At 45.8% G+C, this 23,899-nt stretch overlaps 1 protein-coding gene across 5 annotated transcripts in view; it reads left to right on the top strand.

Annotated features, from left to right (window-relative positions):
* The window catches only part of STAT3 (signal transducer and activator of transcription 3), an 85,422-nt gene that overhangs the window by 52,323 nt on the left and 9,200 nt on the right, over positions 1-23,899 (top strand). For 3 of the 5 annotated variants that reach the window (XM_025361128.1, XM_025361126.1, XM_025361129.1), the window contains 18 exons: positions 78-176; positions 6,365-6,460; positions 6,966-7,047; positions 7,238-7,332; positions 7,509-7,660; positions 11,315-11,473; positions 11,599-11,691; positions 13,831-13,890; positions 15,563-15,592; positions 15,692-15,785; positions 15,882-15,929; positions 19,147-19,230; positions 20,310-20,408; positions 20,525-20,660; positions 22,358-22,410; positions 22,618-22,712; positions 22,829-22,968; positions 23,483-23,695. In XM_025361128.1, the coding sequence (XP_025216913.1) occupies positions 78-176; positions 6,365-6,460; positions 6,966-7,047; positions 7,238-7,332; positions 7,509-7,660; positions 11,315-11,473; positions 11,599-11,691; positions 13,831-13,890; positions 15,563-15,592; positions 15,692-15,785; positions 15,882-15,929; positions 19,147-19,230; positions 20,310-20,408; positions 20,525-20,660; positions 22,358-22,410; positions 22,618-22,712; positions 22,829-22,968; positions 23,483-23,695 (1,828 nt within the window). The remainder of the gene's footprint in view (positions 1-77; positions 177-6,364; positions 6,461-6,965; positions 7,048-7,237; positions 7,333-7,508; positions 7,661-11,314; positions 11,474-11,598; positions 11,692-13,830; positions 13,891-15,562; positions 15,593-15,691; positions 15,786-15,881; positions 15,930-19,146; positions 19,231-20,309; positions 20,409-20,524; positions 20,661-22,357; positions 22,411-22,617; positions 22,713-22,828; positions 22,969-23,482; positions 23,696-23,899) is intronic. The other 2 variants (XM_025361124.1, XM_025361125.1) reach the window with 1 other exon arrangement.

Here is a 23,899-nt window from a genome sequence, read left to right as displayed (position 1 = left end):
GTTTTAAGGTGCCGCAGTTCAGTCCACATCTCCATGGTCTGCTACTGATTTTCATTCTCTTTCTCTCCTACTTACAGAGCAGGTATCTTGAGAAGCCAATGGAGATTGCCCGGATTGTGGCCCGGTGCCTGTGGGAAGAGTCACGCCTCCTACAGACTGCAGCCACTGCGGCCCAGGTGAGACCTGAGACAAAACAAATCCCTGGTCTGGGAGGAATGGAAAATCAAACAACTTTATAATGAGATAAATTATTAGATCTACTAAAAAAGAAAGAAAATAAATTAAATAGATCAATAATCATAAAAATACATCGAAAAACTCTTAAAAAAAAGAAAGTTCCACCCCCTAAAATACATTGAAAAAACTCTACAAAAAGAAAGTTCCACCAAAAGAATCCAACAGACCCACTGGTTTGACAAACTTTTTTTTTTTGTTTTTTTTTGAGACGGAGTTTTGCTCCTGTTACCCAGGCTGGAGTGCAATGGCGCGATCTCGGCTCTCCACCTCCAGGGTTCAAGTGATTCTCCTGCCTCAGTCTCCTGAGTAGCTGGGATTATAGGCATGCGCCACCACACCTGGCTAATTTTGTATTTTTAGTAGAGACGGGGTTTCTCCATGTTGGAGACCTCCCGACCTCAGGTGATCCGCCCACCTCGGCCTCCCAAAGTGCTGAGATTACAGGCGTGAGCCACCGTGCCCGGCTTGTTCTGACAAACTTTCGTAGTACAGATTATTCCAATATCATTCAAACGTTTCCAAAGTATAGGAAAACAAGAGATGTTTCCAGCTTATTTTATAAGGCTGGAAAAATCCTCATATCAAAACCTAAAAAACAGCCAGGAGTAGTGGCTCACACCTGTAATCTCAGCACTTTGGGAGGCTGAGACAGGCAGATTGCTGAGCCTCAGAAGTTCAAGACCAGCTGGGGCAACATAGCGAGACCTCATCTCTATTTTTTTCTTTTTTTTTTTGAGACAGAGTCTTGCTCTGTCGCCCAGGCTGGAGTGTAGTGGCGCCATCTTGGCTCGCTGCAACCTCCGCCTCCCAGGTTGAAGTGATTCTCTTGTCTCAGCCTCCCGAGTAGCTGGACTACAGGTGTGTGCCACCACGCCTGGCTAATTTTTTGTATTTTTTTTAGTAGAGACGAAGTTTCACCTTGTTAGACAGGATGGTCTTGATCTCCTGACCTCATGATCCACCTGCTGTGGCCTCCCAAAGTGCTGGGATTACAGGTGTGAGCCACCACACCTGGCTTAATTAAGCATGATGCACAGTAGTGAAGCACTATTCTTAGTAAAACTGCGAAAGATAAGGATGTCTTTTACTCTTGATACTTTTCTGAAGGATCCAGCCTATCCAAAAAAAAAAAAGAAATGAGGGTACAAATATTGGAAAGCAAGGGACAGAATTCTTATTATTTACAGATAGACAGGTCTTCCTAGAAGATCCAAGAGAAACAAAACTAACAATAACAATTAGAACTAGCAAGGTTTAGAAAGGCCATTGTATACAAGATAAATATTTTCAGAATCTGCAGTTCCTCTATACGGTGGCATTAGTAACCTATTAGAAGATGTAATGAAAGTAAAGATCTGGGCCAGGCAATGGTGTCTCACACCTGTAATCCCAGCACTTTGGGAGGCCATGGTGGGTGGATCCATGAGATCAAGAGATTGAGACCATCCTGGCCGACATGGTGAAACCCCATCTCTACTAAAAATACAAAAATTAGCTAGGCATGGTGGTACGCGCCTGTAGTCCCAGCTACTCAGGAAGCTGAGGCAGGAGAATCGCTTGAACCTGGGAGGCAGAGGTTGCAGTGAGCTGAGATCATGCCACTGCACTCCAGCCTGGGTGACAGAGCGAGACTGTCAAAAAAAAAAAAAAAAAAAAAAAGAAAGCAAAGATCTGATTCATAATAGTAAAATGAAATGTATGCAATTTGCATATACTATTGGTATGTATGGGAAAATATCTGGAAACATACATACTAAATCATTAAAGTAGGTGGTCATAGGAGACTTTTTTACCTTCTGTGAGGGGTTTTACTTTCTTTAATATCCTATAATCAGGGACATTTTTTCTTTTTCTCCCTGACCCCCTGCTTTTTAAAAAATTGTGGTGAAATACACATAACATTACATTTCAAATTTACCATTGTAACCTTTTGTGTTTTGAGACAGTCTCACTCTGTCACCCAGGCTGTAGTGCAGCGGTGTGATCACAGCTCACTGCAGCCTCAACCGTCTGGACCCTTATGATCCTCCTGCCTCAGCCTTATGAGTAGCTGGGACTACAGGCATATGCCACCATGCCCAACTAATTTTTTTTTTTGGTAGAGGTGGGCTCTTGCTGTGTTTCCCAGGCTGGTGTTGAACTCCTGGGCTCATCAACTGATGAGAGAGAGCTCTCCAGGCAGAAAGAAGATCATGTTCAAAGACAGAAACAGAAACATGTATTCTTGGGAGAAGTATAGAAAGTTCGGCATCTGATTGGGTCGGGAAGATGAGCTAGTCAAGGCTCATGATGATGTTTTAATTAGTCATGCCAAGCAATGGGGCTCTGGAAGAGCAGTTTACCACAAGGAGCCAACTGCTTTGATATGAACCCACAGCCCTGCCACTTGCTCTGTAACCTTAAGTAAACAATTTTTACTCTCTCTGTTCCTCCAGTGGGAGTGATAATTATACCTTCTTCATAGAATTCATACATGTAAAATGCTTAGAACAGTATCTGACACATAAATGCAAAACAATTTAACTGCTTTCTGCTGCTGCTGACATCACTATCATCACCCTCACCATTACTGTAGGAAATGGGGACCCAGTGAAGAATGTTTTGTATTTTTGGTAGAGATGGGGTTTCACCATGTTGACCAGGCTGGTCTCGAACTCCTGACCTCAGGTGATCCGCCCACCTCGGTCTCCCAAAGTGCTGGGATCACAGGCATGAGCCACTGTGCCCAGCCCCAGTGAGGAATTTTAAGCAGAAAACTGATATGCTCAGGTGTGAGTGAGGTGGTAGATAACACTTACTGTGCAGTGCCCTTTAGCCCAAGAGGTTAGCATACAGGCGCTTGCCCAGGCAGCACTAGGATTTTCTGTTACGGAAAACCTTTGTATTTTATCCTGCTCCACAATATAAAAATATGTGGTTTAAGTCAATTTGGATAGAGACTCCAACTTACCATGGGAGGTAGGAAAGCCAAAGGTATCCCAAGGATGTTTTCAATTGGATGGATTAGGGGTCTGCAAACTGTGACCATGGCCCAAATCCAGCCTGCTGCTGTTTTGTAAATGAGGTTTTTTCAGAACCCAGCCACACTCGGTTATTTATGCATTATCTGTGGCTGCTTTTGTGCTGCAGTGGCAGGGCTATTTGTGGCAGGGACTATATGACCCAGGAAGCCAAAAATATTTACCTTCTGTCCCTTAGAGAAAAAGTTTCCAACCCCTGATATGAAGCTGTAAGTTGGATATTTGTGGCCTCAACCCAGGCCTCACTGCTATTTTTTCTGTTTATGATATCTGGCATGCTCTTAAGTGTCTAGAATGGGTTAAAGATAGAAGAATGGATGTAATCCCTGCTACCAGGGGCTGTCAGGCTAGTTGGGATTGTAAGTACACAAACACTCAAAGTGAGAAAAACACAGAAGAGGATGTGTGTCATTTTGTCTAAGGAAGTTGAATAAGATTTTGCAGGAAAGGAAACATTTGAACTGAATTTGAAGGTGAGTGAGTTCAGGTGTGTTTGGGCTAAAGCCCAGGCCAGGTTGAGTGGATAGCGGGTGGGGAGGGAGTGTGGAAACACATTGCATGCAGGAAAGAGTGGGGAGTTTGGGGCGACCGAAGCACAGGGAGGGAAAGTTGAAGTTATCAATTGTGTGAACAGCTTTCTGTGTTGGCCTGAGATGTTTACAGCTGGAAGCAGTGGGGAGTCAGTGAAGTTTTTTACAAAGGTATTAGAGGTGGGTTTCTGTGGGTGATCATCAATCACATGTTTTCCCCCTTTAAGTGTAGTCCTACTTGAGAAATAGACATGGGAGTGGAATGAAGATTAAAACATCAGCTGTATAGGTAAAACTAGAATGGAAAGTGTGGCTTGAGCTGGTAACCATAGGGGCTTTCCGATGCCTGTGCCCTGAGTTAGATCTTGGTGTGGAGAGAGCCTGGGTGTGCAGAGCAGCACCCTCACGCCACCCCAGCCATCCATATGGAGCTTCAGCCGCCATAGACCAACATTCACTGAAGGCAGAGGGATAGGCCTCTAGACCTGCTTCTAGCAACCAGGCTGCTGCTCTTGCTTGTGGTGGGCCCTAGTAAGGCAAGAGTGAGAGGAGGGAGGCACCAGCTTGGTGCTGGATTCTTTGAAGATCTGTGTGTGCACAGAGTCTTTCTCTCCATCTTACCAATCAGGTGAGTCACTGTCACTGTGGGAAGTAGTAGGGGTAGGGGCATGGGTCACCTTCCCAAAACTTCTAAGAAGTTTGTATTCTTTTTTTTTTTTTTTTTTTTTTGAGATGGAGTCTCACTCTGTCCCCCTGGCTGGAGTGCAGTGGCCAGATCTCAGCTCACTGCAAGCTCCGCCTCCCGGGTTCAGGCCATTCTCCTGCCTCAGCCTCCCGAGTAGCTGGGACTATAGGCGCCCGCCACCTCGCCCGGCTAGTTTTTTTTTTGTATTTTTTAGTAGAGACGGGGTTTCATTGTGTTAGCCAGGATGGTCTCGATCTCCTGACCTCGTGATCCGCCCGTCTCGGCCTCCCAAAGTGCTGGGATTACAGGCTTGAGCCACCGCGCCCGGCCTAAGAAGTTTGTATTCTATGGGCTTGGATAGGGACCATGGGAAAGGAAGAGAATGGTTGCCCATAAAACTGGCTCTAGTGCAGCCTCAAACTTCTGGACGTAAGTGATCCTCCCACCTCAGCCTCCCAAGTAGCTAGTACGTATATGCCACCACGCCCAGCTAATTTAAAAAAAAATTTTTTTTTTTTTTTTGATTGAGATGGGGTCTCTCTCTATGTTCCCTGGGCCGGTCTCAAACTCCCAGCCTCAAGTGATCCTCCTGCCTTGGTTCCCAAAGTGCTGGGATTATAGGTGGGAGCCACCATGCCCAGCCCAAACCTGTAATTTTTTTTTTTTTTTTTTTTTGAGATGGAGTTTCACTCTTGTTGCCCAGGCTGGGGTGCAGTGGCACAGTCTTGGCTCAACACAACTTCCACCTCCCGGGTTCAAGCAATTCTCCTGCCTCAGCCTCCCAAGTAGCTGGGATTACAGGCACGCGCCACCACGCTCAGCTAACTTTGTATTTTTAGTAGAGACGGGGTTTCTCCATGTTGGTCAGGCTGGTCTCAAACTCCAAACCTCAGGTAATCCACCCGCCTTGGCCTCCCAAAGTGCTGGGATTACAGGCATGAGCCACTGCACTTGGCACAAACCTGTAATTTTTTTTTTTTTTTTGAGGCGGAGTCTCACTCTGTCGCCCAGGCTGGAGTGCGGTGGCGTGATCTCAGCTCACTGCAAGCTCCGCCTCCCAGGTTCACGCCATTCTCCTGCCTCAGCCTCCGGAGTAGTTGGGACTACAGGCGCCTGCCACCACGCCCGGCTAGTTTTTTGTATTTTTAGTAGAGACGGGGTTTCACCGTGTTAGCCAGGATGGTCTTGATCCCCTGACCTCGTGATCCGCCCGCCTCGGCCTCCCAAAGTTCAGGGATTACAGGCGTGAGCCACCGCGCCCGGCCACAAACCTGTAATTTTTAAGTTTCATATGCTATTTTTTTTTTATTTCTTTAATTAATTAATTCATTCATTCGAGATGGGGCCTTACTATGTTGACTAGGCTAGTTTTGAATTCCTGGCCTCAAACAGTCCTGCCACTTCAGCCTTCCCAAGTGCTGAGATTATAGGTATGAGCTGCTACATCTGGTCTTCTTTCTTCTTTTTCTTTTTCCGTGTGCTATTTGACCTTTTCCAAGGTACCAGCCTCCCCTTCTCCCTGAGATATCTTTTGATATGGAATTTCATCCCTAGGGCAGGACTTTTTTTTATTATCCCTCAGAAATATACTGGACACCATGTTTAAGTAGACATCCAACATCTGCTATCATAAATTGTTCTGAATTTTTTGACATGCTTGCCCATAAGCTTTTCGAAGGCATAGACCATATCTTAGCTGAACATGTGGTCTCTTAGTGCAGTTCATAGAGGGGGTTTATGGTATGACCTATGTAGTGTCACCTGTATAGTGACAGCACCACTGCCTCTGTTTCCCTTCCTCTCATGATGGCAGCAGCATCTCAAGCCAAATATGGGGTATTCCTCTCCCCATATTTCTGTGTTCACATGTGCATTGACCTCCTTTTTGGCAGCAAGGGGGCCAGGCCAACCACCCCACAGCAGCTGTGGTGACAGAGAAGCAGCAGATGCTGGAGCAGCACCTTCAGGATGTCCGGAAGAGAGTACAGGTGATGCAAGTTACAAGCCTTGGGCAGGGAGCTTTTATTAATTTTTTTTTTTTTTTTTTTTTTTGAGACAAGGTCTTGCTTTGCTGCTCAGGCTGGGCTGCAGTGGCATGATCACAGCTTACTGCAGCCTTGACCTCTCAGGCCCAAGCAGTTCTCTTACCTCATCCTCCCAAGTAACCGGGACCGCAGGCGTGCACCACCATGCCCAGCTAATTTAAAACAAAATTTTGTAGAGATGGGGGTCTCCCTGTGTTGCCCAGGCTGATCTCAAACTGCTGGGCTCAAGTGATCCTCCCAACTCAGCCTCTCAAAGTGCTAGGATTACAGGCATGAGCCACTGCGCCTGGCCACCAGGAGCCTTCTCTTGGGGATACTGCCTGCAAGTCCTCCATGTATCTTTTTTGAGGTTTTGGCTTCATTTGAATTCTCCTCTGATACGTTATTTTTTCTGTTCCCAAGGAAATCTTTTTTTACTTCTGTTTTTTTGTTTACTTATTTTAAACAGGATCTAGAACAGAAAATGAAAGTGGTAGAGAATCTCCAGGATGACTTTGATTTCAACTATAAAACCCTCAAGAGTCAAGGAGGCAAGTGAATATTAGAGACGTTAAAATCTCTAGAAAGTGAGTTTGTGTTGTTGAGTTGAAAGAGTCATTTGTCTTAACTCTTAGATTTTAAGGCGGTCGGGGCGCAAGGGAGTTACGGGTGCTCAAAGGAGCCTGGTCATTAAGGACAGGAGTATTCCCTCAGGTCAAGGAGTTTTTCCTTCCTCCGCAGACATGCAAGATCTGAATGGAAACAACCAGTCAGTGACCAGGCAGAAGATGCAGCAGCTGGAACAGATGCTCACTGCGCTGGACCAGATGCGGAGAGTAAGGGCATCGGTCGGACCACTTCCCCTATGTGTCTCGCTCACTTGCGGGATTTCAGCATCTTGTGGCAGAACTTGCTTGGTTTCTAAGAAGTTCCTGCTCTGGAGTTGACTAAAGAATGTGGTTAGAGACTGTCTGAGGAAATGTTTTCTGACTTTGTTTTGGTTTCCAACCAGAGCATCGTGAGTGAGCTGGCGGGGCTTTTGTCAGCGATGGAGTACGTACAGAAAACTCTCACAGACGAGGAGCTGGCTGACTGGAAGAGGCGGCAACAGATTGCCTGCATTGGAGGTCCGCCCAACATCTGCCTAGATCGGCTAGAAAACTGGTAAAGGATGAAAGAAGCTTTTCCTTTCTTTCTCGAAAGCTAGATTGAATTCTGATGTTAACTGCAGGCCCACAGAATTGGTACTCTATCTCCAACGTGGGGACTTTTCCATATTCAAATTTAACCCAATAATTAAAGTTTTTACTTTATTTTGGCTGGGCGGAGGCCAAGATGGGCGGATCACTTGAGGTCAGGTGTTGGAGACCAGCCTGGCTAACATGGTGAAAACCCATCTCTGCTAAAAACATAATAATTAGCCGGGCATGGTGGTGCGTGCCTGTAGTCCCAGCTACTCTGGGCGGCTGAGGCAGGAGAATCACTTGAACCTGGGATATGGAGGTTGCAGTGAGCCGAGATCGCACTACCAGATGCCAACCAGCCTGGGCGACAGAGTGAGACTCCATCTCAAAAAAATAAAAATAAAATAAAGTTTTTACTTTATTTGGAGAAACTTTGTTTAAAAAAATATATTTATATTATTATATTTTAAGTATATTTTACTTGATTCAATTAAGGCTTTTGGTTTAACTGTATTTAACAGATAAACAAAACTTTTAATTTTAGTTATTTTAGTAATCTAAAACAATGCATGCCCTTTTTAAGGGGAAAAATCCAAATACAGAAAATTAATCAAATGAAGAAAAAAAACTTTTTTTTTTTTTTTTGAGATGGAGTCTCGCTCTGTTGCCCAGGCTGGAGTGCAGTGGCGTGATCTCCCCTCACTGTAAGCTCCGCCTCCCAGGTTCACGCCATTCTCCTGCCTCAGCCTACCAAGTAGCTGGGACTACAGGCGCCCGCCACTATGCCCGGCTAATTTTTGTATTTTTAGTAGAGACAGGGTTTCACCGTGTTGGCCAGGATAGTCTCAATCTCCTGACCTCCTGATCCGTCCGTCTCGGCCTCCCAAAGTGCTGGGATTACAGGCGTGAACCACCGCACCTGGCCGAAGAAAAGATTTTTAAATTAAATCATCAGCAGTACTGGTAGTTAAAATTTTAGTTGACGCGCAGTCTAGACATCTGTCATTATGTATATACACATAAAGACAGAAATTTATACAGTTTATATTAGCAGGATCATTTTTTTTTTCTTTTTTTGGAGTCAGGGTCTCACTGTGTTACCCAGTCTAGAGTACAGTGATGCAATCATGGCTCACTGGAGCCTTGACCTCCTGGGCTCAAGCAATCTTCCCACCTTTGCCTTCTGAGTAGCTGGGACTACAGGTGTGCACCACCACACCTGGCTAATTTTTAAATTTTTTATAGAGACAGGGTCTTACTTTGTTGCCTGGACTGGTCTCAAACTCCTGGGCTCAAGGGATCATCCCACTTCGGCCTCTCAGAAGCGCTGGAATTATAGATGTGAGCTGCTGTGCCCAGCCCAGGATCTTTATATGCTTTTCTGTAATCTGCACTTTTACCTTCATCCAGTAAATCTTACTGCACACCCTTCATGTGCAAGGCCCTATAGTGAGCATGTTGCACCAGCTTGCCCTAGGAGACACTTGAGATACAGAGCCTGAACTGGAAATTTAGGGCAACTCTACATGAGAATGCCTGTCTATTCATATCCTCACTAACCCCGAGTGTTGTTAATTTACTGAAAGCAGTTTTACATGCTTCCTGACCAGGGAACGAAGAAGCTTAAGTTCTGGGAATGGGAGGATAGAAGTGCCAGAACAGAGTTAGGGAGTTCAGAAATCCCTGCAGCAGTCCTCCTCCCTCTCTTTTCACTTTCTTTCTGGTCTTTTGGTTTATTACACTAGTGATAAACCATCAAAGAATGATGGAATGATGCTAAACTTCTCTATTCTTTTTTTTTTTGAGACTAGAGTCTCACTTTGTCACCCAGGTTAGAGTGCAGTGACACGATCATGGCTTGCTGCAACCTTCTCCTCCCAGGTTCAAGCAATTCTTAGCCACAACCTTCCAAGTAGCCAGGATTACAGGCCCATGCCACCATGCCTGGCTATTTTTTTGTATTTTAGTACAGATGGGGTTTCACCATGTTGGCCAGACTGGTCTCAAACTCCTGGTCTCAAGTGATCCACCTGCCTCGGCCTCTCAAATTTCTGGGATTACAGGTGTGACCCACTGTGCCTGGCCTAATATTCTCTATTCCTGGAGATAGATTTAATGAGCTTTTTCTTACTCTCTATTCACTTATTCCTTGTGCATGTTATCAATGTCTTGAAACATAATGTTGTGTCCTTTGATCAGTTGAAGGCTGACATTGAAAAGGTTTATGGGGATTGGGTGTCGTGGCTCACGCCTGTAAATCCCAGTGCTTTGGGAGGCAGAATCAGGAGGATTGCTTGAACCCAGGAGTTTGAGACCAGCCTGGGCAACAAAGTGTAAGGTCCCATTCCTACAAAAATTTAAAAAACTAGACATGTGCCATTACACTTCAGCCTGGGTGACAAGAGTGAAACTCTATCTCAAAAAACTAAACAGGCATGGTGGCACACACCTGTAGTTCTAGCTACTCAGGAAGCCAAGGTAGGAGGATCACTTGTGTCCAGGAGTTGGAGGAGGCAGTGAGCTATGATCATGCCATTACACTGCACTGGGCCACAGAGTGGGACCCTGCCTCAAAAAAAAAAAAAAAGAAAGAAAATAAAGGGCTCATGTAGTTCAAGCCCTTCTCTTCATGAGAGGGGAAGCTAAGGCCCATGATGGTGAAGGGCCTGGCAAAACTTGCACAGATAGTGTGTGACAGAGCTGGCTCAAATCCATCTTTGTGAGCTGTCTATGTTCATAGACAAGTTAGGATGAATAAAGTAAGTGCTAAATTTCATATTTCATGTTCTGCATATCTGGGCTCAGATGCTTGTCATTTTCCAATGATAACTCCATCAATGCCTCCTAGTGGTATAAATTTTAATACTTTTATGCCCAGGCCCCTCTTAGAGATTTGAGATTTTAGGAAGGGACTAGTAATAAAAGGTAAAATAAATTATTTTCTGGCCAGGCGCAGTGGCTCACACCTCTAATCCCAGCACTTCAGGATATTGAGGCAGGTGGGAGGTCAGGAGTTCAAGACCAACCTGGCCAACATGGCAAAATCCCATCTCTACTAAAAATACAAAAATTAGCCAGGAGTGGTGGTGGGTGCCTGTAATCCTAGCTACTTGGGAGACTGAGGCAGGAGAATCACTTGAACCTGGGAGGCGGAGGTTGCAGTGAGCTGAGATTGCACCACTGCACTCCAGCCTAGGCAACAGAGTGAGACTCTGTCTCAAATAAATAAATAAATAAATAGGCCAGGCACAGTGGCTTACACCTGTAATCCCTCAGGAGGCTCAGGCAGGAGAATCGCTTGAACCTGGGAGGTGGAGGTTACAGTGAGCTGAGATTGCACGACTGCACTCCAGCTCAAAAAATAAGTAAACAAATAATAACAAATTATTTATTTATTTATTTATTTTCAGCATCCACCCAACGTGGTGAATAATTCCTCTTTTCTTAATGTCACTGAACTGTAAACTTAAGATAAAAAATTGTAAATTTCATGCTATGTATATTTCACCACAATTAAAAATATTCCTTGTTCTTATTGTAGGGGTCTCCATGTCTCCAGTATTTCCTGCCCCTTCTCCATCTCACCTATATACATTCACTTTGGTAATTAACACCTTTCTTAATTTATTGGCAGGATAACGTCATTAGCAGAATCTCAACTTCAGACCCGTCAACAAATTAAGAAACTGGAGGAGTTGCAGCAAAAAGTGTCCTACAAAGGGGACCCCATTGTACAGCACCGGCCGATGCTGGAGGAGAGAATCGTGGAGCTGTTCAGAAACTTAATGAAAAGGTAACTTAGCATCCATGTCCCTTTCCCTCATCTAAAAAACACCTAAAGACTCATGTGGTAGAGTGAGAGGCGGGCTGACTTCCGGTCGCGGCCGTGGCGTGTGAGCCTGTCTTCTCTTTCCTCAGTGCCTTTGTGGTGGAGCGGCAGCCCTGCATGCCCATGCATCCTGACCGGCCCCTTGTCATCAAGACCGGCGTCCAGTTCACTACCAAAGTCAGGTAGGCCACGCCACTCCTGTTTCCAGTAGAGATTTTACTGAGGGACACCATTAGGGTAGAGTTGGTGGCCAGGGTCATTCTTTCCAGGTGTGGTGTCACAGGCAGTACACTGTTGTGCGGATGAAATTTGTTTCCATACTAGCTGCTTGCTCTCTGATTCTGATGTCAAAAGCAAAAGAGCAGTCATCTTTTCGAAGGTACCTGGGCATATTCCTATGATTGCAGACCTGGAGTGTCAGACCACAGCTTCTCCTTCTGCCCAAGGGACAAAATAATGTCATCTATTTTCTGTTCTTTGAGGCTATGCTTCCCTGTGGATTTTAAGGGAAAGAGTAAGGCTTAGTGATGGGGAAGCTGAGAGGCCCCAGGGCAGGTGGGTGGTGGGCCTGTAGGGTGAGGTGTTACTTTCACACTCAAGTCAGAACAGGTGTGCTGGCGTTTTGACCTTCTGCAGCGAAATTTCCCTCCTCAGAAACTTAGTATGGTGTTGGGTTTCAGGATTAATAGAACAAAATGCCAGCATGTGTTCCTGTAATATTTTTCATTATATGGCTTTGATTGTCCTTTTGCGAATCTCTCACAGCTTTAAGTTGTTAGTTCTCAGGCGTTTTCTCAGTACCTTTGGCTTGAAGGGGCAATACTCATCCTTTGTTTTTGAGACAGGGTCTCACTCTCACCCAGGCTGGTGTGCAGTGGTGTGATCTCAGTTCACTGCAACCTCCACCTCCCAGGTTCAAGTGATTCCTGTGCCTCGGCCTCCTGAGTAGCTGGGACTAGAGGTGCTTGCCACTATACCCAGCTAATTTTTTTTTTTTTTTTTTTTGAGACAGCCTCACTCTGTCGGCCAGGTTGGAGTGCAGTGGTGTGAACTGGACTCACTGCAACCTCCACCTCCCGAGTTCTAGCGATTCTCCTGCCTCAGTCTCCCTGAGTAGCTGGACTGGCACACTCCACCATGCCCGGCTGATTTTTGTATTTTTAGTAGAGACAGGGTTTCTCCATATTGTCCGGGCTGGTCTCCTGACCTCAGGTGATCCACCCGCTCCAGCCTCCAAAAGTACTGGGATTATAGGTGTGAGCCACCATGCTTGGCCTATTTTTTTTTTTTTTTTTTTTCCGAGATGGAGTCTTGCTCTATCACCGATGCTAGAGTGTAGAGGTATGATCTTGGCTCACTGCAACCTCCGCCTCCCAGGTTCAAGTGATTCTCCTGCCTCAGCCTCCCAAGTAGCTGGGATTACAGGTGCCTGCCACCACGCCTGGCTGATTTTTGTACTTTTAGTAGAGATGGGGTTTCACCATCTTGGCCAGGCGGGTCTTGAACTCCTGACCTTGTGATCCACCCGCCTTGGCCTCCCAAAGTGCTAGGATTACAGGTATGAACCACCATGCCCGGCCCTATTTTAATTTTTTTAAAGAGAGAGATGGGGCCGGGCGCGGTGGCTCTCGCTTGTAATCCCAGCACTTTGGGAGGTTGAGGTGGGTGGATCACCTGAGGTCGGGAGTTCGAGACCAGCCTGGCCAACACGGAGAAACCCTGTCTCTACTAAAAATACAAAATTAGCTGGATGTGGTGGCACGCTCCTGTAATCCCAGCTACTTGGGAGGCTGAGGCAGGAGAATCACTTGAACCCAGGAGGCAGAGGTTGTGGTGAACGGACCGTGCCATTGCACTGCAGCCCGGGTAACAAGAGCGAAACTCTGTCTCAAAAAAAAAAAAAAGAAAAAGAGAGATCGGGAGAGAGAGGATCTCGCTCTGTCACCCAGGCTAGAGTGCAGTGGCATGATCATAAGTCACTGTAGCCTTGAACTCCTGGGCACAAGTGATCCTCTTGCCTCAGCCTCCTGAGTAACTGCTACTACAGGTACATGCTACCACACCCCGCTAATTTTTACATTTTTTATAGAGGTGGGCTCTCGCTTTGTTGCCCAGACTGTTATGGAACTCCTGGGCTCAAGTGATCCTCCCAGCTTTGCCTCCCACAGTGCTGAGATTATAGATGTGAGTCTATAATTACAGACAGCTTGGCCTATTTACCTATTAGAAATGAAGAATTAGGAATTTTACATTTCTTTAAGAAAAGTTATGGAAGAGTCTACTGACTTTTTTTTTCATTGGATTTTTTTCTTTTTAAATAGGTTGCTGGTCAAATTCCCTGAGTTAAATTATCAACTTAAAATTAAAGTGTGCATTGACAAGTAAGTACTTCTATCTTAGCTCTTTTTTTCAAATGAGGAATGGAAAAATGAGTACTTTGACAGACATCATTTGAACTAGAGACTCTGTCTTTATTCAGAGATCTTCATTTTGTGTACAAAAGTTTTCAAAAGGCTTGGGGTGCATTGTCATTTGTGTGCCTGAACAAAGCCACAAAGCTGGGGGTACAGATTTGATTTATGGTTGCTGTTGTGACTACCAGTCCCTCTTTTTCTTTATTTAGTTTTTTACTTGTACGTGTCATTCATGCATGTTATATATAAGACTGAGATTATGTGTTAATTAATGACTAGGATACATTCTGCAAAATGTATCGTTAGGCAATTTTGTTGTGCAACCATTGTAGAGTATATAGTCCTTACACAAACCTGGGTGGCAGAGCCTACTGCCCACCTATGCTATGTAGCAGAGCCTGCTGGTCATAGGCTGCAAACCTGTACAGTATGTTACTGTGCTGAATACCATAGGCAATTGTAACACATCTCAATGAAGAAGGAATTTTTCAGCTCCATTATAATCTTATGGGACCACCTTCATATATGCAGTTTGTTGTTGACTGAAACGTTGTTATATATTCTTTCCATACATAGCATGTGGAAAGAATAGATCTCTTTTTTTTTAATTGTTCCGCACTTTACCATATATTGGAATACTCAAAATTTCATAATACCTTTCAGGATGTAAAATACACATACCCTTTGAAGACATTAGAAAGAGAAAATGTGGCCGGGCATGGTGGCTCACGCCTGTAATCCCAGCACTTTGGGAGGCTGAGGCGGGCGGATCACCTGAGGTCGAGAGTTCGAGACCAGCCTGACCAACATGGAGAAACCTTGTCTCTACTAAAAATACAAAATTAGCCGGGTGTGGTGGCGCATGCCTGTAATCCCAGCTACTTGGGAGGCTGAGGCAGGAGAATCGCTTGAACTCAGGAGGTGGAGGTTGTGGTGAGCCAAGATCACGCCATGCACTCCAGCCTGGGCAACAAGAGCAAAACTCTGTCTCAAAAAAAAGGCCGGGCGCGGTGGCTCAAGCCTGTAATCCCAGCACTTTGGGAGGCCGAGACGGGCGGATCACGAGGTCAGGAGATCGAGACCATCCTGGCGAACACGGTGAAACCCCGTCTCTACTAAAAAATACAAAAAAACTAGCCGGGCGAGGTGGCGGGCGCCTGTAGTCCCAGCTACTCCGGAGGCTGAGGCAGGAGAATGGCGGGAACCCGGGAGGCGGAGCTTGCAGTGAGCTGAGATCCGGCCACAGCACTCCAGCCTGGGTGACAGAGCAAGACTCCGTCTCAAAAAAAAAAAAAAAAAAAAAAAAAAAAAAAAAAAGAAAGAAAAGAGAAAATGCATACTTACTTTTAGTTGATATAATTATCTGGAAATTTCATGAGAATGCACTGGAAAATAATGAAATCAGGGAGTTGATGAAGGTGATAGGTTTAATAAGTACATATGCAATATGAAACATAGGTCCCCCCCCTTCCTATGGGGAGGCAACCAACTGTGCCTACTACACAAAGGTGTTACGTTTTTTAAAGAAATGCCCAGGAGCACAGAGGTTTTTTCATGAGAGTAAATAACAGGTGGTCAAAGTAGGCTTTTTGAAGAAATACGGAGCCTGTTTTGTTAACAGTGGTCTGTGTTCTTACAGAGACTCTGGGGATGTTGCAGCTCTCAGAGGGTAAGTTCAGCCTAGAGGCTTCCTTTTGTTCCATTTAACCTAACTTCATCCTCTGGCTACTCGGTCGCCTACATAGTTGATTGTTCTCCTGTGATTCAGATCCCGGAAATTTAACATTCTGGGCACAAACACCAAAGTGATGAACATGGAAGAGTCCAACAACGGCAGCCTCTCTGCAGAATTCAAACACTTGGTATGTGGGAGGAGCTCGCCTTCACAAAGGGCCTCTGGCTGAGGGAGTGGGCTGGGGAGAGCCTCACAGGACACCTGGCTTTTTCTTTTCTTACAGACCCTGAGGGAGCAGAGATGTGGGAATGGGGGCCGAGCCAATTGTGATGTAAGTTTTGTTGGGGATGAAAGACAACTGGGGTGTTTTCCTTGAGGGAGAAAGGGGTAAAGATCCTTCTTAATCCCCAGAATTAGAAACATCAACCTGTTCTTTCAGCTGTAGTTATTCCAGAAAGTCCGTGCAGGCCAGAGTGACATGAACAGAAGTTCCATGTGCCATGAAGCTCTCTGGCTTGGAACATTTCCATGAATGTCTGGGAGTTGGCTCCTCCTTAAGGAGAAGTGGAAAGTCCCTAGCTGAGTTGTTCTCCACACCCATGTGTTATAAAGTAGCTTTCCACCTTGCCTGGGGCTTTCCAAATTCCCCATCCAGCTCCTGCGGCTGACCCTGCTTGGCTCTGTTTTTAGTGCCCTGTTTTTCTCTCCCACTGAGGTGGGATAGAGGGTGTAAAATCAACAGATCTGAGTTAAACTTTAAAATAAATGACCACCTTGTGTTAGCTTGCTTAGGAAAAGAGTAAATAAAATCAAACAAACAAAAACCCATCTTGTTTTTTATCCCCCTTATTTTCTGCTTTTCATTGATTCAGATTATTGGCTTCTTATTGTCAAGAATAAACTTTTAAAAAACAAACAAACAAAAAAAGGTAAATGTGACTGAAAGCTAGTTTTTAATCATTTTTAAAAGTTGTGATGTCCTGTTCTTTTTCTCACATTTGTCCCCTGAACAATTCTTCCTCTTTAAAATGTAGCAGTTCTAACTGGGCCTGCTGGCTCACACCTGTAATCCCAGCAGCACTTTGGGAGGCCAAGGCAGGCTGGTCACTTGAGGTCAGGAGTTCGAGACCAGCCTGGCCAACATGGTTAAACCCCGGCTCAACTAAAGATACAAAAATTAGCTGGGTGCGGTGGTGCGCACCTGTAGTCCCAGCTACCAGGGAGAGTGAGGCACAAGAATGACTTGAACCCAGGAGGTGGAGGTTGCGTGAGCCGAGATTTTGCCACTGCGCTCTAGCCTGGGCAACAGAGTGAAACTCTGTCTCTAAAATAAAATAAAATGAAATAAAATAAGATAGCAATCCTTTTAAAAAATGTGGAATTTTACTTGACAGTAGAGTGAAGTAACCTCTATGCAATGATACAGGAAAATGTGCATGACATGTTTAGAAAAAGCAAAATGTAAAATAATTTGAATAGTATATTAGTATATGTGTTTTAAAAATACACTAAACTCTCATGTGTATTCATATGTATATTAAGAAATTCTGGAGGAATATACACCCAGCAGTGCTATGTATTAGTGCTGCTGTTTGTGTCCATGGCTATTCTAGACTGTCTCTGTGATATTTGCATTTTAAACTGAATATATTACTTTTATAATTAGAAAAAGAGTATTAAAAATGAATTAGAATTCAATTTCTTTTTTCTTTTTTTTTTTTGAGTCGGATTCTTAGTCTATTGCCTAGGCTGGAGTGCAGTGGTATGATCTCAGCTCACTGCAACCTCTGCCTCCTGGGTTCAAGCAGTTCTCCTGCATTAGCTTCCCAAACAGCTGGGACTACAGGCACGCGCCACCATGCCCGGCTAATTTTTGCATTTTTAGTAGAGACAGGGTTTCACTATATTGGCCAGGCTGGTCTTGAACTCCTGACCTCATGATCCACCCATCTCGGCCTCTGAAAGTGCTGGGATTACAGGCATGAGCCACTGTGCCCCGCCTAGAATTCAATTTCTGAGAATTCATTGACAACTCTTATTTAAAATAAGGTTGCTGTACTGATGTGAGACATTGTTATAGTCAGTTTGGAAAACAATTTGGCGGTATAAAAATGAACATACCCTGTAAGCCAACAGTGCCATTCCCAGGATTTAATAGCAGAGAAATATTTGCATATATGTCCCAGGAGACATGTATAAAGTGGAAATCAGCCTGATTCTAAGCTCTAAATGCAACCCAAATAAATATCCATCAACATTAGAATGAATACATAATTTGTGGTGTAGACACAATGGAATACTACGCAGCTGTGAAAAGGAATACATTGCAGATACACATAACCATGTGGCTTCATTTCACATCAAGTGAAAAGTGAATCACAAAAGAATTCATTGGAGTCCATATGTGTAAGGTTCACAAACGTCCCAAACTAAACAATACCTACATTGCTTAGATAAACAAATATGGTAAACCTGTTAAAAAAAAAAAAAAAAAAAAAGCTAGGAAAACCCAAAAGACAAATAGCAGTTATTTCTGAGGGAGGAGGGAGGGGGATGGGGTTGGGGAAGGGCACCCAGGGAATTTCAGGAGTGATGGACTTTTCCTGAAATTGAATGGTGGATTCACATTGTTTTGTTATTCTTTGTGCCTTACGTATTTTACAAATAACCGATTGGATCTATATAATATTATAATACAAACTGAGTAAAGGATTAGGTTGAGGATCATAGCATTGGAGTTTCTTGGTGTTGAAGAGATTAAGTGCCAAGCAAGTTGTGTCCCTGGCACTTTGTCTGTGACCACATGGTGACTTAACACTTCTTGGTGTGGTGAGGCTTGGCATGTCCCTTTTCTTGGCTGTGACTGTTAGTACTGAATGCCATTCTCTCTGAGGAAAAGCATCCTTCTCTATCTATCTGTCTGTCTGTCTGTCTGTCTATTTATCTATCTATTTATTTATTTAGACAGAGTCTCGCTCTGTCACCCAGGCTGGAGTTCAGTGGCGCGATCTCGGCTCACTGCAACCTCTGCCTCCTGGGTTCAAGCGATTCTCCTGCCTCAGCCTCCTAAGTAGCTGGGACTACAGGTGCCCGCCACCACGCCCAGCTAATCACCAAATTATTGGCCAGGATGGTCTCAAACTCCTGACCATTTGATCCGCCTACCTCGGCCTCCCAAAGTGCTGGGATTATAGGCGTGAGCCACCGCACCCAGCCTTTTATTTTTATATATATATTTTTAAGACAGGGTCTCACTCTGTTGCCCCAGTTAGAGTGGAGTGGTACAATCATAGCTCACTGCAGCTTCCATTTCCTAGGCTCAAGCCATCCTCCCACCTCAGCCTCTCGAGTAGCTGAGGCTATAGGTGTGCACCACCACACCCAGCTAATTTTTATATTTTTTGCAGAGATGGAGTTTTGCTGTGCTGCTTAGGCTGGTCTCGAACTCCTGGGCTCAAGCAATCCTCCTGCTTTGGCCTCCCAAAGTGCTGGGATTACAGGCATGAGCCACCACAGCTGGTCTAAGAGTGTCCTTCTTGTTACTGCAGGCTTCCCTGATTGTGACTGAGGAGCTGCACCTGATCACCTTTGAGACAGAGGTATATCACCAAGGCCTCAAGATTGACCTAGAGGTGAGTTCTGCAGCAGAATTGGTGAGAGGCTACATGCAGAGGTGACTCAGGACAAAATCTTCCACTGGTATTTTTATAAGAGAAGGTGGAATGATTACTGTGTGCTTAACACTGCATTTATTTTTGCTTACTTTTCTCAAAAAAAAAATCCTTGGCATCCCATCTGAGAATAAAGTCTTGCTTGAGTGCTTAGAAGATGTGTGTATACTCAGCTTTCAGCAAACTTGATATGAAAATCTCTATTTAGAAATTGATTGGCTGGGCGTGGTAGCTCACCCCTGTAATCCCAGCACTTTGGGAGGCCAAGGCGGGCAGATCACAAGGTTAGGAGTTCAAGACCATCCTGGCCAACATGACGAAACCCCATCTCTACTAAAAATACAAAAATTAACTGGGCGTGGTGGCATGTGCCTATAACCCAGCTACTCGGGAGGCTGAGGCAGGAGAATCACTTGAACCCGGGAGGCTGAGGTTGCAGTGAGCCGAGATTGTGCCATTGCACCATTGCACTCCAGCCTGGGCGACAGAGTGAGACTCTGTCTCAAAAAATAGATAAAAAAAAAAAAAAGAAATTGATTGGAGCTGATTTTATAAAGTTTGGGCATAAGAGTCTTAGCAGCCATTGTGTTTAGTGTACAGAAAATTGTGGCGATGACATTCTCTTTTCCCAACTTTCTTGATTTTTAAGTTAAGATAGACCTAGAAAAGCGGGAATCCTGGTCTTTGATTCCTGAGACCTCCCTGTTTCATGTGAAGATACAGCTTCAAGCCTTGGAAAATGCCTCCAAGGTCTTAAAAATGGGGAATCTGTGGACTGTGAGTCAAGCTTTGAGCAAGTCAGGTTTTACAAGGGACCGGTATGTTCCAACAGCAGCCCGAGTTGTGTGGCCACGCTGGGCATTCTTTCCACTCTGAGTGCTGACTGAGCTGACGCACTCACACTCCTCGCCTAGAGTTGGCAGCAGGTGTGGTTTATGGCATGTCCTTTCATTCTGAGCCCCGTGAAATATGGGCAAAGAGATTTCCGAGTCTGTGAGAGCCCCTCTGCCTCCTCAGCTCAGTCCCCACTTCCTCCGCAGACCCACTCCTTGCCAGTTGTGGTGATCTCCAACATCTGTCAGATGCCAAATGCCTGGGCGTCCATCCTGTGGTACAACATGCTGACCAACAACCCCAAGGTTAGTACCCCCTCCTTTTAGTTGGTACCCCGGGATCTCTTGCGATGTATGGGTACCTAGTACAGACAATGAGCACCATCCCTCATCTAAACAAGCAAATGTGTTCTTTCCAATAGAACGTAAACTTTTTTACCAAGCCCCCAATCGGAACCTGGGATCAAGTGGCCGAGGTCCTGAGCTGGCAGTTCTCCTCCACCACCAAGCGAGGACTGAGCATCGAGCAGCTGACTACACTGGCGGAGAAACTCTTGGGTCTGCGTTTCACCCCCTCTCCCTCCCGCCCGCCCAGAAAAGGGATCCGGCCCACAGGGCTGTTCATTTGGGTCATGTCTACTGAGCGTTAGGCCATGTTTCTTTCCTGAGCAAGGTGCTGTGCTAGTGCCAGGAAACAGGGGCTCCATCGAGTTGGGGAGTTGGGGTGCAGAGACAGTTTGCAGTTTTCAGTCGAGGTGATCATTTTTGAGGTGGGAGGTGGATTTCTTTTCTCCTGGTTGCTGTCTCATTCACCCACTCCAACTAACCTTAGAAGATCTTTTAAATGTGTGTTGGAAGGTGGCGCTAAAGGCTTGACATTCCCTGTCCATTTCTTTAATAAACTACAGGCTAGGTTTTTTTGTTTTGTTTTGTTTTGTTTTTTTTGAGAGACAAGTCTCGCTCTGTTGCCCAGGCTGGAGTGCAGTGGTGCGATCTCGGCCCACTGCAACCTCTGCCTCCCCTGGGTTCAAGCAATTCTCCTGCCTCAGCCTCCCAAGTAGCTGAGACTACAGGCGCCCACCACCACGCCAAGCTAATTTCTGTATTTTTAGTAGAGATGGGGTTTTACCATGTTGGCCAGGATGATCTCCATCTCTTCACCTCGTGATCCGCCCACCTCGGCCTCCCAAATTGCTGGGATTACAGGCGTGAGCTGCCACGCCCGGCCTAGGCTAGGTTTTTAAAAAATAATTAGTGGAGGCCGGGCGTGGTGGCTCACGCCTGTAATCCCAGCACTTTGGGAGGCCAAGGTGGGTGGATCATGAGGTCAGGAGATCGAGACCATCCTGGCTAACACAGTGAAACCCCGTCTCTACTAAAAATACAAAAAATTAGCCAGGCGCGGTGGCGGGTGCCTGTAGTCCCAGCTACTCAGGAGGCTGAGGCAGGAAAATGGCGAGAACCCGAGAAGTGGAGCTTGCAGTGAGCCGAGATTGCACCACTGCACTCCAGGGTGGGCGGGCGACAGAGCGAGATTCCGTCTCAAAAAAAAAAAAAAGGCCGGGCGCGGTGGCTCAAGCCTGTAATCCCAGCACTTTGGGAGGCCGAGACGGGTGGATCACGAGGTCAGGAGATCGAGACCATCCTGGCTAACACGGTGAAACCCCGTCTCTACTAAAAAATACAAAAAACTAGCCGGGCGAGGTGGCGGGCGCCTGTAGTCCCAGCTACTCGGGAGGCTGAGGCAGGAGAATGGCGTAAACCCGGGAGGTGGAGCTTGCAGTGAGCTGAGATCTGGCCACAGCACTCCAGCCTGGGCGACAGAGCGAGACTCCGTCTCAAAAAAAAAAAAAAAAAAAAGAATTAGTGGAATTTTTTATGTGCTACCTGGGCTAGAAGTAGCTTTGTCCTAATAAAGCTGTTGCCACCAAATACACCTGTCTGACACCTGATGTCAGCTTGTTAGTGCTGCTGCTGGTCCCCAGCCCGCCACCCGAGGCTGGGAAGAGCAGGGGGACTTGTTACATCACCCCCTATCCGTGCTGGGCTACCCAACAACAAAAGTGGGTCAAATGATGGGGTAGCGTTTGTCCTCATGTGTGCACACACACAACGGTGGCCACGCTCAAAGATGTGAAAGCCAATGATTTTGTGGCCCATTGTGGGACCAATGTGTGTATGTGTTCTGCTTTAAGAAATAACCTCTTGACCCCAAGCGGAAAATGTACTAGTTGATTCTTTTTCTTTTCCTTCAGGACCTGGCGTGAATTATTCAGGGTGTCAGATCACATGGGCTAAATTTTGCAAAGTAAGCAATCTTGTAAAATTCTCGTGGGAATGGGAATGCCTACCTGCACGGCTGTCTGGCTTGAAGGCCCTGAACTCTCGGTCCAGCAGCCAGTAGGACCTGCCTGAGGGTAGACGGGCCTGAGGAGTTGGGTGGTGCACTGTGCCCCTAGGAAGGGAAAGGCTGGGATGGCAGCAGACTTGGCTTTCCCGTTACTCTTTTCTGCAGGAAAACATGGCTGGCAAGGGCTTCTCCTTCTGGGTCTGGCTGGACAATATCATTGATCTTGTGAAAAAGTACATCCTAGCCCTTTGGAACGAAGGGTAGGTTGGACAGAATGTGCACAGATGTAACCAAGTCCCCTGCTCTCAGCAAGCCAGTGGCAGGGGATGGATGCCCTGTTAGCAGTAACAACACTGTTCCTCCTCCTTGGCTCCAGGTACATCATGGGCTTTATCAGTAAGGAGCGGGAGCGGGCCATCTTGAGCACCAAGCCTCCAGGCACCTTTCTGCTAAGATTCAGTGAAAGCAGCAAAGAAGGCGGCGTCACTTTCACTTGGGTGGAGAAGGACATCAGTGGTAAGGGAGGCTCCCACCCACCCCACCTGCTGGCGGCTGCTGAGGCCTCATCACTGCTGCTAGTTCTGAGCACCTACTGCCCCCTTGTGGTTGGAGATGGCCCCGACTCCCTGCCTCACTCAGACTCGCAAAACACATTTGGGTGACTTCTAAATCCTTCTAGCTGAAGGATTGATTTGTCTTTGTTTTGCTTGCTCCAGTGACTATTTGTTGAGAAATTTGCAATTTAAGTTGTATTCTTCATCCCTTTTTCTACTTAGTCCTGTTAATATATCTTACACAAGTAGTTACATTCAAGTTTATTTTCTATGACCCAACTGGTAGCCTCTTCTAAATTAGAAGCCAGCCTGAACATTTCCACCGTGCCAGGCCACTCACTGAACAGGGTGTTCAGGGTCTCAACACTAGGGTGGCTTAAGTTTTTTCCCCTTCGAGGAAAGAAAAAATGGGCAGTTTTCTCTGAGATGACCTAGCTGTAGGTTCCATGATCTTTCCTTCCCATGTCCCGTGACAGGTAAGACCCAGATCCAGTCCGTGGAACCATACACCAAGCAGCAGTTGAACAACATGTCATTTGCTGAAATCATCATGGGCTATAAGATCATGGATGCTACCAATATTCTGGTGTCTCCGCTGGTCTATCTCTACCCTGACATTCCCAAGGAGGAGGCATTCGGAAAGTATTGTCGGCCAGAGAGCCAGGAGCATCCTGAAGCTGACCCAGGTAGTTGTTGATTTTCCATGTTCCTGGCATTTAATTTTTGGGAAAAGTTAGAAATTTGGGGATCCTTGGAGGATAGATAGGCAAATGCCTGAATAACCTGGGGGATCATTATTTCTCCTTATGGGAAAGAACTGTAGTGCGTGCTTTTGTTGGGGTGACCGATGGGATTTGAGAGGAGAATCAGAATCAGTTAGACTAGTGCAGTTC

Source organism: Theropithecus gelada, chromosome 16 (genome assembly GCF_003255815.1).
Source record: "Theropithecus gelada isolate Dixy chromosome 16, Tgel_1.0, whole genome shotgun sequence".
NCBI lineage: Eukaryota > Metazoa > Chordata > Mammalia > Primates > Cercopithecidae > Theropithecus > Theropithecus gelada.
The sequence above is the reverse complement of the archived record's forward strand: the minus strand, read 5'-3'. Positions and strand labels throughout refer to the sequence as shown.